The 14,078-nt window shown below is 41.5% G+C and overlaps 2 protein-coding genes across 2 annotated transcripts; both read right to left on the reverse strand.

Moving 5' to 3' along the window:
- Nucleotide 1: 1 nt before the first annotated feature.
- Nucleotides 2-6,923, reverse strand: LOC108934340 (immunoglobulin superfamily member 11). The gene is made up of 6 exons (XM_018751984.2): nucleotides 6,505-6,923; nucleotides 4,848-5,005; nucleotides 4,159-4,357; nucleotides 3,597-3,752; nucleotides 3,194-3,316; nucleotides 2-397 (listed from the first exon to the last, which is right to left on the reverse strand). Exons 1-6 carry the CDS (start codon nucleotides 6,566-6,568, stop codon nucleotides 201-203), a joined length of 897 nt encoding a protein of 298 aa, XP_018607500.2. The 5' UTR covers nucleotides 6,569-6,923; the 3' UTR covers nucleotides 2-200.
- A 2,718-nt stretch (nucleotides 6,924-9,641) lies between these two features.
- Nucleotides 9,642-13,596, reverse strand: drap1 (DR1-associated protein 1 (negative cofactor 2 alpha)). Its single transcript, XM_018751627.2, has 7 exons — nucleotides 13,355-13,596; nucleotides 12,763-12,835; nucleotides 12,202-12,295; nucleotides 11,886-12,008; nucleotides 11,545-11,635; nucleotides 11,193-11,281; nucleotides 9,642-11,101 (listed from the first exon to the last, which is right to left on the reverse strand). The coding sequence occupies exons 1-7, from the start codon at nucleotides 13,394-13,396 to the stop codon at nucleotides 10,939-10,941; spliced, it is 675 nt and encodes a 224-aa protein (XP_018607143.1). The 5' UTR covers nucleotides 13,397-13,596; the 3' UTR covers nucleotides 9,642-10,938.
- Between the last annotated feature and the right edge of the window lie 482 nt (nucleotides 13,597-14,078).

Here is a 14,078-nt window from a genome sequence, read left to right on the forward strand (position 1 = left end):
GAGTGGACTACAGCCTCATTATAGCAGGGAAGTTAAGGGCAACTGCTGTTTGAGATGATGGATTAAATGGACAACCATACAGAAAGATACTGTAAAATCCAACAACCGGAGTAAATCAGTTCATATCACTAACCGAGCGATGAAAAGCAACAGGTTCACCAGTGAATTTTCTAGAGGGTGACTCCTGAGGGGGCGATGGATCAAACAAAGGACCTTCGGAGAAGAGTGGGTGTATACCTGATCTCGTTATAACACTCTTCCTCCTCACCCTCTTGCCACTTCCTTTTCCTTCCAGACCGGTGGAGCCAAAGGACCAGCACAAGGAGAACCAACAGTATGAAGGCCATGGACAAGGATAACAACACCCCCTGGAGGATTCCGGGGGAGGGACTGAGAGCTAATGGAAATAAAAAGAAAGTAGTCCTTTACAGAGAGCAGCATGGCTCCCTACCAAAAATTTTGCAGTGCTCAGCCAAATTTTGGAAATATAAATTCACCATTAATTCACTGTTCCCATATAAGCATTCAATGGTTCATGACTATAACTAGAAATACAGCTTCCTATGTTCATCATAGCACATATGAACTACAGGCAGTCCCTGAGTTACGAACATCCGACTTACATACAACACGGTTACGAATGATCCCCTTACTGACTGGAAGTTGATTTGTCACCCTTAAGTAACAATCAAATGAAAACTTCATAATTAAGCCTATTAAAAATTCAAGTTACTGTATATACAATGGTTCGTAATAACAAAACGCTACTACTTTGCAATGCGCATCACATTGGGCGTCTACAGCGGTTTGTCAGCTCATGGGTGGGGCGCATGAGCCCAAGGTAGGACAGACTTTTCCTGTTAACAGTGTCTTGTGTGTTACTGTATTTGGTTTAATTTTTTTTTTTTGTTTTTACCCTCCTAGCCATGGCACCAAAGCATAAACGTGATGCAAGTGATGGATATGCATGCAAGAAAAGGGAACGGTCATGACTGAAAATAAAGTGGAAATAGTAAACCAAAAGATTAAATGCCAAAGAACAATGGAAAAGTGAACTTTAAAGTCCACCCCCTTCTCAAACCTACCTCACTCTGCTCTTCAAGTCCTGTCCGTCATCGTTCCCCAGTCCCGTTCCACGTCTCTTCGATAATGGCTGCCCACCTTGCCCCTCGACCACGATTTCGGATTCTCACCTCTCTTCAGTTTGCCAACCGACCGACCATTCGCCCATCCCCGACAACGTGTCTAGTCCTTTGAGTCTGAATGAACGATCCTACACTTGGGTCCAGCCTCCTCTGTTCATCATGATAGTAGTAACATTTATCTTTTTCTATGTCTCTCTATTATAAATACTGTAGTTACATTTATCATCATCATTACATCGTAGTACTACTGCATTGTTATATTAAAGATGTTTTAGTGTATCCGAAGTGTGTGTAATGTTTTTTATGGATAAAAAGGTACACGATTATATTAACAGTTGACAAACTGATGTTAGATACCCACCATGCCTAACTCTGACTTACGTCAAAATCCAATTTAAAGACAGACTGAGGACACAGAATTTGTTCGTAATTTGGGGACTGCCTGTATTAAATTCAGTTGAGAGAACCTGCAGAATGGTAGCTCAGGTTGGAGACAACTTTTCAAAACTATTTTGGAAACACCTTATTTTGAAGACCAGCACAGGGGAAAAGGAGAGAAACAGCAATTATGTGATTAATAACTAGGTATGATACTTCAAAACAAATGTATGAAGGCAATTTTTTTTTAAACAAATATAAAATATACAGATGTTCTTGTCAAGCAAACTTGTATTTTAATACATTTTAAGTGACATATTTTTTAATCAAGGAACAAAATTTTTTTCTCCTATGCAACAGTGGTAATGTTACCCTGCAATACACCCATTTAGGGTTTACCCCCCTAGCCTTGTGCCCAGTGCTTCCAGGATAGGCTCTGGCTCACTGTGGCCCTGCTCAGGACAAGCTGTTCTTCAAATTGGGTGGATGGATGGAAATAATGGTAATTCAACAGTATGATTTAATGGAACCAATTAATCTTATGTGAAGAATGGGTGTATACATGTACATACATATGCACTTGTCCTCAATTTACAACCCAGTGCAGGGTCTCCTTATTCCTGTATACTGGAAACATCAGTTGTGATGCATTATATAATTTGGATAACTTTTTTTTTTAACAATCTTTCATAACATGAAGCAACACTAAAGTCTGCTTTAAAATCTCCTCAACCTTATATTAAAGTGCTTGTGTTGTGAGAGATGGTGCCCTGTTCCTCCATTAGGTGCCACACGAGAATCAAACTGTGGAGTAAAAGCATGGCAAGTTGCAATATAATGGATGATCATGTGAAAAAATGTAACAAGGAACTGTTTCACTTTAAATGTTGACTGTGTTTCTCACAGTAAACATCACAAAAAGGAAGCCACCAATGCAATCAGGGCTGTGTGCTCAGTCCACTGCTGTTTACCTTGCTCACTCATGACTGTGCTGCAAAGTACAGTTCAAATCACATCAGCAAGTTTGCTGATGACACTACAGTTATGGTGGGCCTCATCAGTAACAATGATGAGTCAGTGTACAAAGAGGAGGTGAACCAGCTCACAGAATGCTGTACAGACAACAATCTATCGCTTAATGTTGATAAGACTAAAGAGATGATTATCAACTTCAGGAGGACCCAAGTAAACCACTCACCACTACTTAGTTTATGGTCAATTTAAGCTTCAAGTCAAGTGGGTTATCATCGTCATTCCTCAATTTAAGCTACCTGCCAAAGTAGTTTAATAAACATGCCTGTGTTTACTTGCTGGGTAGTTTCTGTAAAACTCTGAAAGAGGGATAATAAATTACATAATTAAAAATACGTTGAATGTGTGTGCTCTGTGACGCTGCCCTGTTCCCTTCCCTCCTCACCCTACTGTTTAGGCTCGTATTCTAAGTGCACTTTGCTGTCCCTACAGGCAGAGAGTGGAACTGCAGATCATTTTCACTTGAACAGATACATTTTGGAAAACAGGCCAGTGAAGCCAAATGAAAAATAACTTAACTTGGAAATGTTTGCATCTTTGAAAATGTGCAGATCGGATGCTGGTAACGTGATACAATTGTACAGGCAGACAATGAATAAATACACCAATATGTCTGAATGATCCTAAAACACACTTACCACTGTACACATTCAGGCTGATGTAGCAGTTCTGAATCCCCAGGTGGTTGGACACAGAGCAGCGATACAGGCCCGAATTTTGAGCAGACACGTTATGGATAGACACTGTCCCTTTAAGATCACCTGCAGCAAAGAGAGAGTGGTGCTTGAATATTTAAAAGACATCACCTCAATTTATATTCATCATTAGAGCTGACAGCTAAATGTATTTGTTGTTCAGCAAATCAGTTCAGACTGTTATAAAGGGACACGAAACCAACACAACAAAGCTTTCTGCCCAGCTGAAGTACAAAGGCAAAATAAAATAGGCATTTGAAGCTGTTTCCATGCAAAAAATTTAAAAGCTGCATCAAGCTGAAGTATCACAACTTGCAATCACAAAAAGGTCTGTCCCAGGCCTTACCAAGCATGTTAACCGGAAGTGGGATTTGTTCTGGTTCAAGTTTGTTCCACTGGATCTCTGGGACAGGAACTGACTGCTCCACAACACAGGTGAGAGTTACACTGCTGCCCACAACTGTGTCCCCATCCCAGAGACACATGGGCAGAGATGGAGGTGCTGAAAAAGGAGAAACTGTGTTGCATCACAGGAATTTAAGTGGAATTTAACCACATGCAGAAGTCACTGACAAAGGCATAAATACTCCTGACTGATTAGGAAGTACTTGCATCAAACAATAAAGTACATCTTCTTAACACAATGCAGGTTAAATACACTAATGCTTGAGAGTGATCATTAGGTAATGAGCATTTTCTTGAAAACTTCAAGACCAGGTTAAATACAGTAGCTTAATTGCAATAGTTGTTTTAAGAATTTTCTTGTACTGATCACTTCCACTGTATAATCAATCCATATTACCCTTTGGCCACTTTGAGCAAAACATCATGGAAATACAACACAGTACATCAGAAAGTCACCAAAAGAAATGGAGCAAAAATGTAAACAAAGGTGGCAGAAGAGTTACCAAGGACACTGAGGCTGAGCTGCCCAATGCCTGGATCCCCTGCCTCGGGGGGGTTGCTCACCACACATCGATAGGTTCCAGCATCTGAAACACGGGTGTTGTTCAGGACAACATCTGCCCTCCACGGCACATCCACAAAACCAACCCGCCCGATCAGAGCAGGATCCTCAATCACCTGCCCATGATCATAGGCTATGACCTACAAAACAAATATTGAACTCGTATTATTTCTGGCTTTTCTCTTTCCCTTATTACATTCATCTACAAATTAAATTTGTATGTCTGAGGAGACTGATAGCTGTGCCGAGCATCTGCTTTATTACAATGTACCAAATGTTCAAATCCCTTCTTGAACTTGACTGAACATTACTCTGTCAGCAGTACCTGATGCTAGGAAATAGAAAAACTGAGACATACTCCTCAAATTACTATCCAGGCAACACTGTGCAGTGGATCACGAGCTGCTCCACAAAAGTTGGGAGAAAGTCATTAGTACCATTTCAAGAATACCCAAAGACACCACTGTGTGGCAACCAGCCAATATAGCCTGGCTTGCAGTTTGTAGAAATGCTAATATATTGTGTCACCAGAGGTAAAAGCTCACACCCTTAAGCACAATTTGACATCACAGCTAATAAGATGTTCTTCTGGGTTGAAATCAGTTCAGAGCATGGATACACGGGACCAACCTGTTTTGGAGACCTGGGATCAGAGAAAGGGGTCAGAGTCCAAACTATGTTAAGGCGAGACAGTGGGCTCATAGTGAAGAAGGAGCATGGCAGTATCACCGCATCCCCTTGAACCACCTCCAGGCTGTGGGTCCTCATTGTCACCCTCAGTGTCCCTGCTGGATACCAGAGATATGGGATCATGGCATCTCTCCACTTAAATTCAAACTATTCTCAGTATCTTTGGCCTCGCTTAGATGTTTTCAGGATGTGACGAATAGCTACGGACAGCGAACATCCAAATAAAGCTTCTTAGTATTCCACATCTCAGAAAAGAGAAAAATATTTACACTGATGTCTATGTGAGGTCCACACAGGCTACCTGTACCAAAACAAATGAATTTTAAAACCTTCCTAGAAGACCGCTTTGAATTAATTTATCAGTTTTATGTAACTTAGTCTATCTGTTCAAGGAGTTATACTAGTAATTATATTACATTGTGCCCAACTTAAAAATATAAATGTGATTGCTGTTTCTTTTCTCCTCTCTTGCTCTCTTATTATGCATTGCATTAAAGACTGTGCCCCCTCACCCCTCCTCCATCGGCCTTGCCATCCTTGGGCTCTTCATGAGCGTGTGGGAAAGTGGCACTGTTGCCAGTTGTTATTTACACATGACAGCACCACTGAGTCCAAACACAGGAAACAATAGGCTAACACTGAAAGTACTCCATGAAGACAGATCCTGGAGAGCTTTCATTTAATAACCAGCATGCAAGAAACATTCTTAAAAGTCCCTATTAACATAAATGCCAGACATTCAAGATTAAAGATGATATTTCCAGCAAGGTGCTTACCAAACTGGAGTAAAGCATTTCAGTTAAGGCAATATAAGAGTTATTCTTTAGCACATAATATATAAATGTGACCTGTGTCAGTAGAGTTCCGTTAACAGTTGTGTTGTACGTGTGATTTATGCCCTCAGCTCCCAGTAAATCAAATTTGACCTTATGGCTGACATTATGCTGTATGTTCCATTACACTTTCTGCAGAACACTTTACTCATTTAAGTGAATGTCCTATTTTTAAACAGTATAAATCATCACCCTCCTGACAAAATATGCAAGTGAAAATGGTTGTCTGTACAATTCTAAACAAAAGGCCAGGATCTCATTTTTTTCCACATCGAAAATTAAAAGCATAAATGAAATAAGTGCTTCAGAAAATTTAGCTCACCGGTGCAAGGCAAAGTGACTAAAAATACTCACCTTTAATGACTCACATCATTATCATAATATGGAAATTTCAAAATAGTTTTCAGACAATCTGTTGACTCTTTCATATCATTTTACCCCAACAGCCAAAAGGCAGCTGGCAGCGTAGAGGGTCGCTCTGCTGCCTTCAAATCTCGATGTTCTTAGTTCAAATCCCAACTCCAGCTGTAGTATCCTTGAGTAAGGTACTTACCCTAAATTGCTCCAGTAAAATTACTCAGGTGTACAACCAGGCAGGTAAATAACTGTAAGTATCTTAACACTGTTATCCACTTGAAGAAAAGCATCAGCTCAATGAATAAACGTAAATGCATGGAGGTATTTCGACTGACTAACACAGTAAGAAATGTAGTAGTGACGAAGGACCAGCTTTTTTAGGGATATCCTCACTCACACTGACTTACCATGTTCAAGGACAGAGCTCAGCAGACAGGCCGTCCGAAGCAGCAGCCCTGCAGTGTATCCCATTGCAAACACCAAGTGTGTGTGCGTGTGTGTTGCCCTCCCCGAGCTTCACACTAATGTTACATTGACTGGACAAACATAATTAAACTATTGAGTGACCCAAACTGGAATGTTCTCTCTCTCTCTCTACTCTGGCTCCTTTTTTTATCCGCACTTTTTCATCACACGTTGTTTATCATCAATGTACCATTCTTTATTTCTCATCACTGTTGTCGCATTATTACACGCGTGACCTGCTGCGGAAGGCTTCATTAACACGCAGCAAAAATAAGAGGTCTTTTTAAACTCATTTCAAGCGACATTTTTGCGGTTTTATGTCAGAAACGCACACTCGCGCGCCTCCGCCTCAGAACCCCCCAAGGTGCGCAAAGGCCGCGCTGCATGCCGGGATTGCACCCCGCCAGCTCTCTCATTAACTCGCACCGGCGGGCTTTCGGTGAGACGCGTCGCGTGACTCGCGTTAAGTCGAAGAAGGAAGCGTGAGAGTTTAATTGTTTCATAAAAAAAAGTGTGAGCGTTTTCCCAGCGCCGTTTTATTCCGGTCGGATCGGATGTGGGTTCACATCGGGCTTGGTCTGTGTGGGGAGGTTCCTTCCTTCCACGTTCTAAACTACATACACTATTTAGAAAACTAAAGTGCATTTTTTTCCCGCTTCTCCAAGTCCAGGCAGCTTCTTGTCTGAGGTAAAAAGTAGTTAGTATATTGTCAAGCGCTTGGTTTAAAAAGAAAAAGACAAATATTTTTACACGAGTTAAAAATTCTCTAATTAGAAGCTTTTAACTTGTTAACGTGACTAGTAGTAGCACAGAACATCGTCGATAAGAACATTGACCTTGACTTCTACTAGTACTAGTTTTCCTGACTGTTTCAGAATCATCAGAATGAGTTTTATTGGCCAACCAGTCGTGCTGAGGCACACAAGCCTCAAGGATTTTAGGAGGAATTAGCTGTGTTTCTAGGTGCCTCCAGTATTACTATTTACAAACAGCTGACACAGAATTACAGAATAAATCACGTATTTAGAGTACACAAACACCAGAGTATAAATAGTAGTAGTATAAATACAAAAAAAAGTACGTAAGAATCCAATTACCAAAAGTGGTTGGATAATGTTACACTGACAGGAGACCTATAGGGGAGAGTTAACCGTTCATGAGGGTGATGCGTAAAGGGAAAAGACTGTTCTTGTATCTGGTCGTTCAGGTGCACAGTGCTCTGCAACACCTGCCTGGGGGGAGAAGGGTAAAGAGTTTGTGCCCGGGGTGCGTGCCGTGGGACCGGTGACGATTTTGCTCGCCCGCTTCCTCATTCTGGACTCGTACAGGACCTGAAGGGTCGGCAGGGGGGCGCCGATGATCCTCTCAGCCGTCTCGACTCTCCTTCGTAGCCTGTTTCTGTCCCATTCGGTAGCCGAGCCAAAGCAGACAGTTATACTATAGCCGTGCGCGGGACAGACTCAACGACAGCCGAGTATAACCAGATCAGCAGTTCCCGTGGCAGGTTGAACTTCTTCAGTTAGCGAAGGAAGTGCATCCGCTGTTGGGCTTAGTTTTCTCACGATGGAGTCGATATAGGTGTCCCACTTTACAACCTGGGAGACTGGAGGACCCAGGAACCCGAAGGACTCCCCAGCTGACACAGCGCTGTTGAGAATGGTGAGGGAGGAAGCGCAGGGGGTTCCTCCTCAAGTCCACAGTCATCTCCACTGTTTTGAGCGTGTTCAGCTCCAGGTTGTTTTGACTGCACCAGACAGCCAGCCAGCCAGCCGTTCAACCTCCCTCATAACACAAGACTCGTCACTGTCCTGGATGAGGCCGAAAACTGTGGTGTCGTCCGCAAACTTCAGGAGCGGTGTCAGGACTCTCCTGAAAGTATTAGTACTCGAGTATTCTTTTTGACTACTCACTTCTTGTAACTTGTGAGCTTACTGACTGAATGCAGGACCATAAATTAGCTGGACAGGTGTTGTCCTGTTAAAGGATTGAAGTTCACACGAAGTGAGCAGGGAACAAACCCAAGTCCTCTTGCACCATGGAGGCAACGAGAGACAAGCGCTACTCGCTGCACCACCGTAATTCAAATGAATGTTGGGCAGTTTTAAAATTTAGAGCGTTATGAACCGCAATGGAGGAAAACCACCAGCATTCCTGCAATAATGAGGAAGCCGTTTCAGCTAATGGTGACAGAGCTATGATGAATGACCCTATGGGTGATATGTAGTTTTGTACTAGGAGGAAATTTACCAGCACTAAATGAAATGAGGGGATTTTCTATGAACTAGTTTATTTCTGACCAGACCAAATCTTTGTTTGATAGCCATTGTATACTTCAGTCTAATATTATGGCTGTAATCAGCCAGTGGAGTAAATCACTTTGTAGGAATCAACAAAGCAGTAATTTGTAGCAATACTGAAAAGCTATTTTTTTTTCCCTTTCAGTCAACATGCACAAACTATAACAGTCTAGTAATTACATAGAAAATTGTAAAAGAAGTGGATTTTGTGCAAACAGAATAAAGAATAAAAAGACTATTGAAACCTTAATTTTATTTCACTCATACAAAATAAAAAGAAAATGTTAAAAATTTTTACATAGATCAAATTTGTCTTTCAAACACTGAGATGGGACACAAAATGGGCTTTTCCCCAACACTGACCTTCATTTCTGATCAACGTTTTTATCGGATACTTTAAAACATTTTAAAAGGAAAAAACTATGTTGTGGGGAACTAAATGAACAGAGTTTCAAAAATGAAAGATCCATTCACATTTTGGCCTCCTTCAATCAAATGCAAAACTCAATTACTTTAAAATAAAGTCAAATAAAACGGATTTCTTGCATTAGATTGCCTTTTGAGGCAGACCAAAAATTTGAATGTAACCCTGCGAAGTTTCAGTGATTCCTCAGTAAATGCTGAGCAGAAAGAAATACAGGGGTAACATTTCATTATACTTTATTTAAGCCCAGATAAAGTGTTGTCCATGTCCCAAATGACAAAGGGCCAGCAGTAGCTATCAAGGAGGAGACATTTACACTATGAGAACATAAGTCATTATACTAAAGAAAACACTTTAGTTTCAAGTCAGATTTCAGTATTGCAGCATCAGTACTGCCATTTTGCCTTGGGTCAGGAGTTGTAATGTAACATTATTGATATGAGAGCCAATTAATGGGATTTATGATGGTAAGTGTTCAAGGTCTTATTCTGTGATTTTGTGTAAATTAAATGAGTGGATTTGCGATTCTATCAAGCTTATAAAAGTATTATCTGAGTATATAAAGATACCTGAAATTACACAAAAGACAGCTGACCTATCCTATGTAACCTAATTGGACTTATGAAGATTATGGGCATGTTTGGGGACATTAAGATGCAAAAAAAACAGGTTGAGGGAAAATACTGTGTATTTTTAAACACATTGCACTGATAATACATCTTCCATGAAAAAGACTGAAGTCCTCAGATCCTCACTACAAGTCCAAAATAAAATATAAACTTTACTGGTAGTATTGTGTGAAATGTTACGTTACTAAAATTAAATAAAAGGGAACCTTTGAAACGACAGTATAAAGCGCTTACAATCGACAATTAAAAACTCCCCCATCCCCTCTTCCTTTGCAAACTCTACAGAACCAGAAAAAGTGAAAGAGCTGCTGAAAGTACCCTCCTCCCCATCCATTCACTTTCATGTCACTTGAACTTTACAGTAATAATCTTTTTCTAATATTCCAAACCAGGGGGATAAACGGGCCTTTACTTGCACCACTGTTGTTCTCTAATCTTTGCAAATCACTAAAAAGAAAGAACTGTTAAACACCATTCACCAACTCAAAAATTATTTGTGCTCTTGTCTATTAAAATAACTGCAATTAACTCAAGCTTGCAAGCTCAAAGATTTGAAAATGCTGACATGCATTTCCATACCCTTGAGATAAATGGTAATTTCAGAAATAATTAAATATTGCCTATGATGGAGAACAACTGGAGTGTAGTTTTCATTCTTGATCTGAATGGAGGACTAGTGAGGAAACATACAGGGAAAAGCTAACGGCATTCTACAAGGGGCACCTGACATAACTGTGCTATCTTTGGAGCCCATTTAAAACAATGTTTACTATTTCTGTGGAAAAAAATGGGGCACCCAAAAGGAGTAAGTTTGTCAATAAAAAAAGAAAGACATTTTCTCCACAATAAAAAAGGAGAACGGTAAAACACATAATATACAAACTGGTATCCTTCTTTGGCGCTGGTGTCAACGCTTTCTATTTGAGTAATAGGTTTTCCCTCAGCGAGGGCCAAGACTGAGTCTCTTCCCCGACCCCAAACCTAATAAAATAAAACAAAAAGTAGAAAGTTAAAAAGTGGGTGGAGCTAGGAGTCATAATCTTCATCATCTTCATCATTGTCACCAGACAGGCAGGCAGGTGGAGGGGGTGCTGAGCCCAGCAGTGAGGGTGCTGGGACAAAACTCAGTGGTGTTCCCAGGCCTCCCTGTGTTGCACCCATGTGGACGTATGGCGAGGGCACACTGACGCTGTGACAAGCAGAAACGCACACATCTGGCTCAGTCGAAGGAAACAAATGACAGCAGGAAAAAAGTTTAAAAAAGGCACACAGCAACTTACCCTTGGAATCGGGTAGCAGCCTGCATGTTTGAGCTTGACCGAGAGCCATCCTCCTCCTCACCTTCTGTCTCACTGTCTTCTGAGTCCTCCTACATCGCAACGGTATTGCAAGAATGAGGAAACTGTACATGGAAAAGCTCCCTTCATCAGTTAACATTTCGGTTGCTTTCCCGCTAAATCTCGTTTTCTTTCTCCACGCTGATATTTGATTGGTGCTACTCAGTAAACGAACACTTCGGGAGACATGGACCATTAGTTCAAATAATGATTAATTACTCAATGGTCACGTTTCGATTGTCGGCGCTGTTTGTGGAGGATGTATGGTCTATGTGGTATGCAGGTGAAGCCAAACCTCCTGTTCCGACTCAGTCCCTGACTGCTTCTTATCTTTTCCTTTAGTGCTGGCACCCCCATTCTTGCGGCCTGATCCAGGCTTTCGTCCTCTGTCCAAGAAAAAGAGATAAAAGGAATATAAATGTGTGACAGACACGATGCTGACCGCAAAACAGGGACAACTCAAATGTGGCATATGAGTAACAAACCTTGCCTTCCCACTGAAAAAATTAGTAATACTGAAGCAGTTAAACAAAGAAACACATTTAAAAACTGTTTTTTAAATAAATCTTCCGATATTTCTAGAATGTTCTGGAATGCAACACTTTTGCCACCTACACTCTACAGTCCTCTCCTTACCGGCGAGACACCTTCTCCCCTCCTTCTGTGTGGTTGTCCTCAGAATCACCCTGCATGTCTGGCACAGCTGCCACCAGGTCCTTCAGAAAGTCAAACTGTTGCTCCAACTCAATGCAATGCTTTCTGAAAAGAAAGCAGGTACAGCGATTTAATGTGAGAAAATGCTATAATGCATTTCATGTTACACACAGCAGACCTAGAGGTAATGTGTGGAAAAAGGTTGCAAAAGGACCAAGAGCTTCTTTCCACTTCAGCTAATCAACATGTATGCAACATGTTACCAAAAATTAAAGAAACACGGAGCAGTAAGTCTTACAGATGTGACGTTGTCATGGTTTTTGCATTCCGTGACTGTGTGACTTGGCAGGCTTTTGTCAGAAGAGATTCCAGAAAGAGTTCTAGCGCCCGTGCTAAAGTTCAATCAAGGAAGACAGAGCCAAGAATTGCAAATAGTTTCTACACCGAATCCAAGATCATGGCAATTTCAGTCTTTCTCAAAAAAGAAGAAATAAAAAAGAAAAAATGAACCACAATGTAACTGATTTAACACATAAACCATCATCTGCAATGTCATTATTTAGGTACGCCTCAAACAGACCCAGTAAAATTACAAACTTGATGCTGTACACACTGACTGAGGGTGAAACAGGCAAATTTCAAAACCCAGGTCCGACTGAGCTTTCGGGTTGTTTACACATGGCCGTGACAACTGTTGTTTACATACATTCAGTCAAACATGTGCGGATCACGTAAACCCTGTACATCCAGCACACACACTCACAACATACACACAGGACTCTACTTTATGAGGCACACACACTGTGACTGTAGTGTAGAGGAGAAATCGGGAGACGGAGGACTGGAGCTGTAAGGATACAGATGATGACTGGAACCGCAGCCGCCACTTTGCCAATTTCCTCATCCGTCTGCATGATCTTCTTTATCCTCGCCTGGGGCACATGGAAACAAGTGGATCGAGTGCTGCTGACAACTTTAGAACAGCAGATGTGTATTCAGCTGCACAACACACGTTATGAAAACGATATCGGAGTGAGAGCATCGTAATATCTTCGAAATAAGTGAAGGCTTTGCCGCGTAACACACTGCTGGCTGCATACCGACATCGATATCCTCACACATGATTATTATTTCACGCATCAAGTAACTTGTATAATTCAATTAATTGCACCATTATTTAATTGTTTTACATGATATCGTGGCATGCTGCAAGAGACCCAATTCTCACACACAGTCATTTACAACACAAAATCGGTATAACGAACATACAGCCCGGGCCGCCATATCTTTCAAACAGAGCCGATAAATTACTTCACGCGTCCGGCGAACCCATTAAATCGAGACCGTGGCTTACGAAGTCAACTAGGCCCCGGTGGGTAAACGAACGAGTCCAGCCAATACAGACATTAACTCAGCCCAAGAGTTTTAAAGTGTAACATTCTGCCACTCACCGGTGGAAACCGAGCGTTGTATTTCTTTTTTTTACTGGGCATCTTCTAAAAATAAAAAAAATTAAAACTCCCACAAATACCGTCTCTTATTATTGTGTCCCTTCCCCTTGTTACTTAGTCCCTGTGCAGGTAGCAGCGCCTCCTCTCGGGAAGTTCCGGGAGTTCCGCAGGGTCCCGCTGCGCGCCGGTTCCGCTCGGCTCCACTCGGCTCGTCTACTCGCGCTGCTGCTGCTGCGAACTTCGCTAATAGGGAAATACGTAGAGGCCGGTGCCGATACTGGGCGGCGCTCCGCACCTCCGACGTCCACACAGGATGTCTAAGAAAGGCAGCGCCTTCCGTCTCGTTCAAACCAGTAAGTCGAGTTTGTGATTTTTAACACAAGAAAAACAAAATCAAAGTCAACTGACTTTCTCCGGTGGACTGTTTGCGTTTTCTTTCGGAAAGTTTGAGCTACAATCTTTTTCTCCGCTGTATTTCGGTCTAAAAACCTGTTTAACAACTAAGATGTTAATTTATTATGTTTGAATTTGAAAGCTTTCGCTGAGCAAGCAAGGGTAAACTTTAGCATGTGTAACAAACATAAGAAATATATATATATGAGGCTTTTAAATGTTTTATATATTACTACTAATCTAGAATGCCAGGAGGGGGCAACCACTGGCCCTTGGACCCCAAGAGGTTTTTTTCTCCCCAGCTTTCAGTTGGGGCTTTTTGTTCCTTTCC

This window comes from Scleropages formosus, chromosome 4 (genome assembly GCF_900964775.1).
Source record: "Scleropages formosus chromosome 4, fSclFor1.1, whole genome shotgun sequence".
NCBI classification, from domain to species: domain Eukaryota; kingdom Metazoa; phylum Chordata; class Actinopteri; order Osteoglossiformes; family Osteoglossidae; genus Scleropages; species Scleropages formosus.

Excerpts from the sequence above, each read along its gene's own strand:
- LOC108934340 (XM_018751984.2), bottom strand. The coding sequence starts at position 6,568 with ATGGGATACACTGCAGGGCTGCTGCTTCGGACGGCCTGTCTGCTGAGC. Across the intron at positions 4,358-4,847 it reads ATCCCAGGTCTCCAAAACAG|GTCATAGCCTATGATCATGG; the intron begins GTTGGTCCCGTG and ends TTTGTTTTGTAG. Across the intron at positions 3,753-4,158 it reads GCTCAGCCTCAGTGTCCTTG|CACCTCCATCTCTGCCCATG; the intron begins GTAACTCTTCTG and ends CTCCTTTTTCAG.
- drap1 (XM_018751627.2), bottom strand. The coding sequence starts at position 13,396 with ATGCCCAGTAAAAAAAAGAAATACAACGCTCGGTTTCCACCG. Across the intron at positions 12,836-13,354 it reads ACAACGCTCGGTTTCCACCG|GCGAGGATAAAGAAGATCAT; the intron begins GTGAGTGGCAGA and ends CATGTGCCCCAG. Across the intron at positions 11,636-11,885 it reads GGGGAGAAGGTGTCTCGCCG|AGGACGAAAGCCTGGATCAG; the intron begins GTAAGGAGAGGA and ends TTTCTTGGACAG.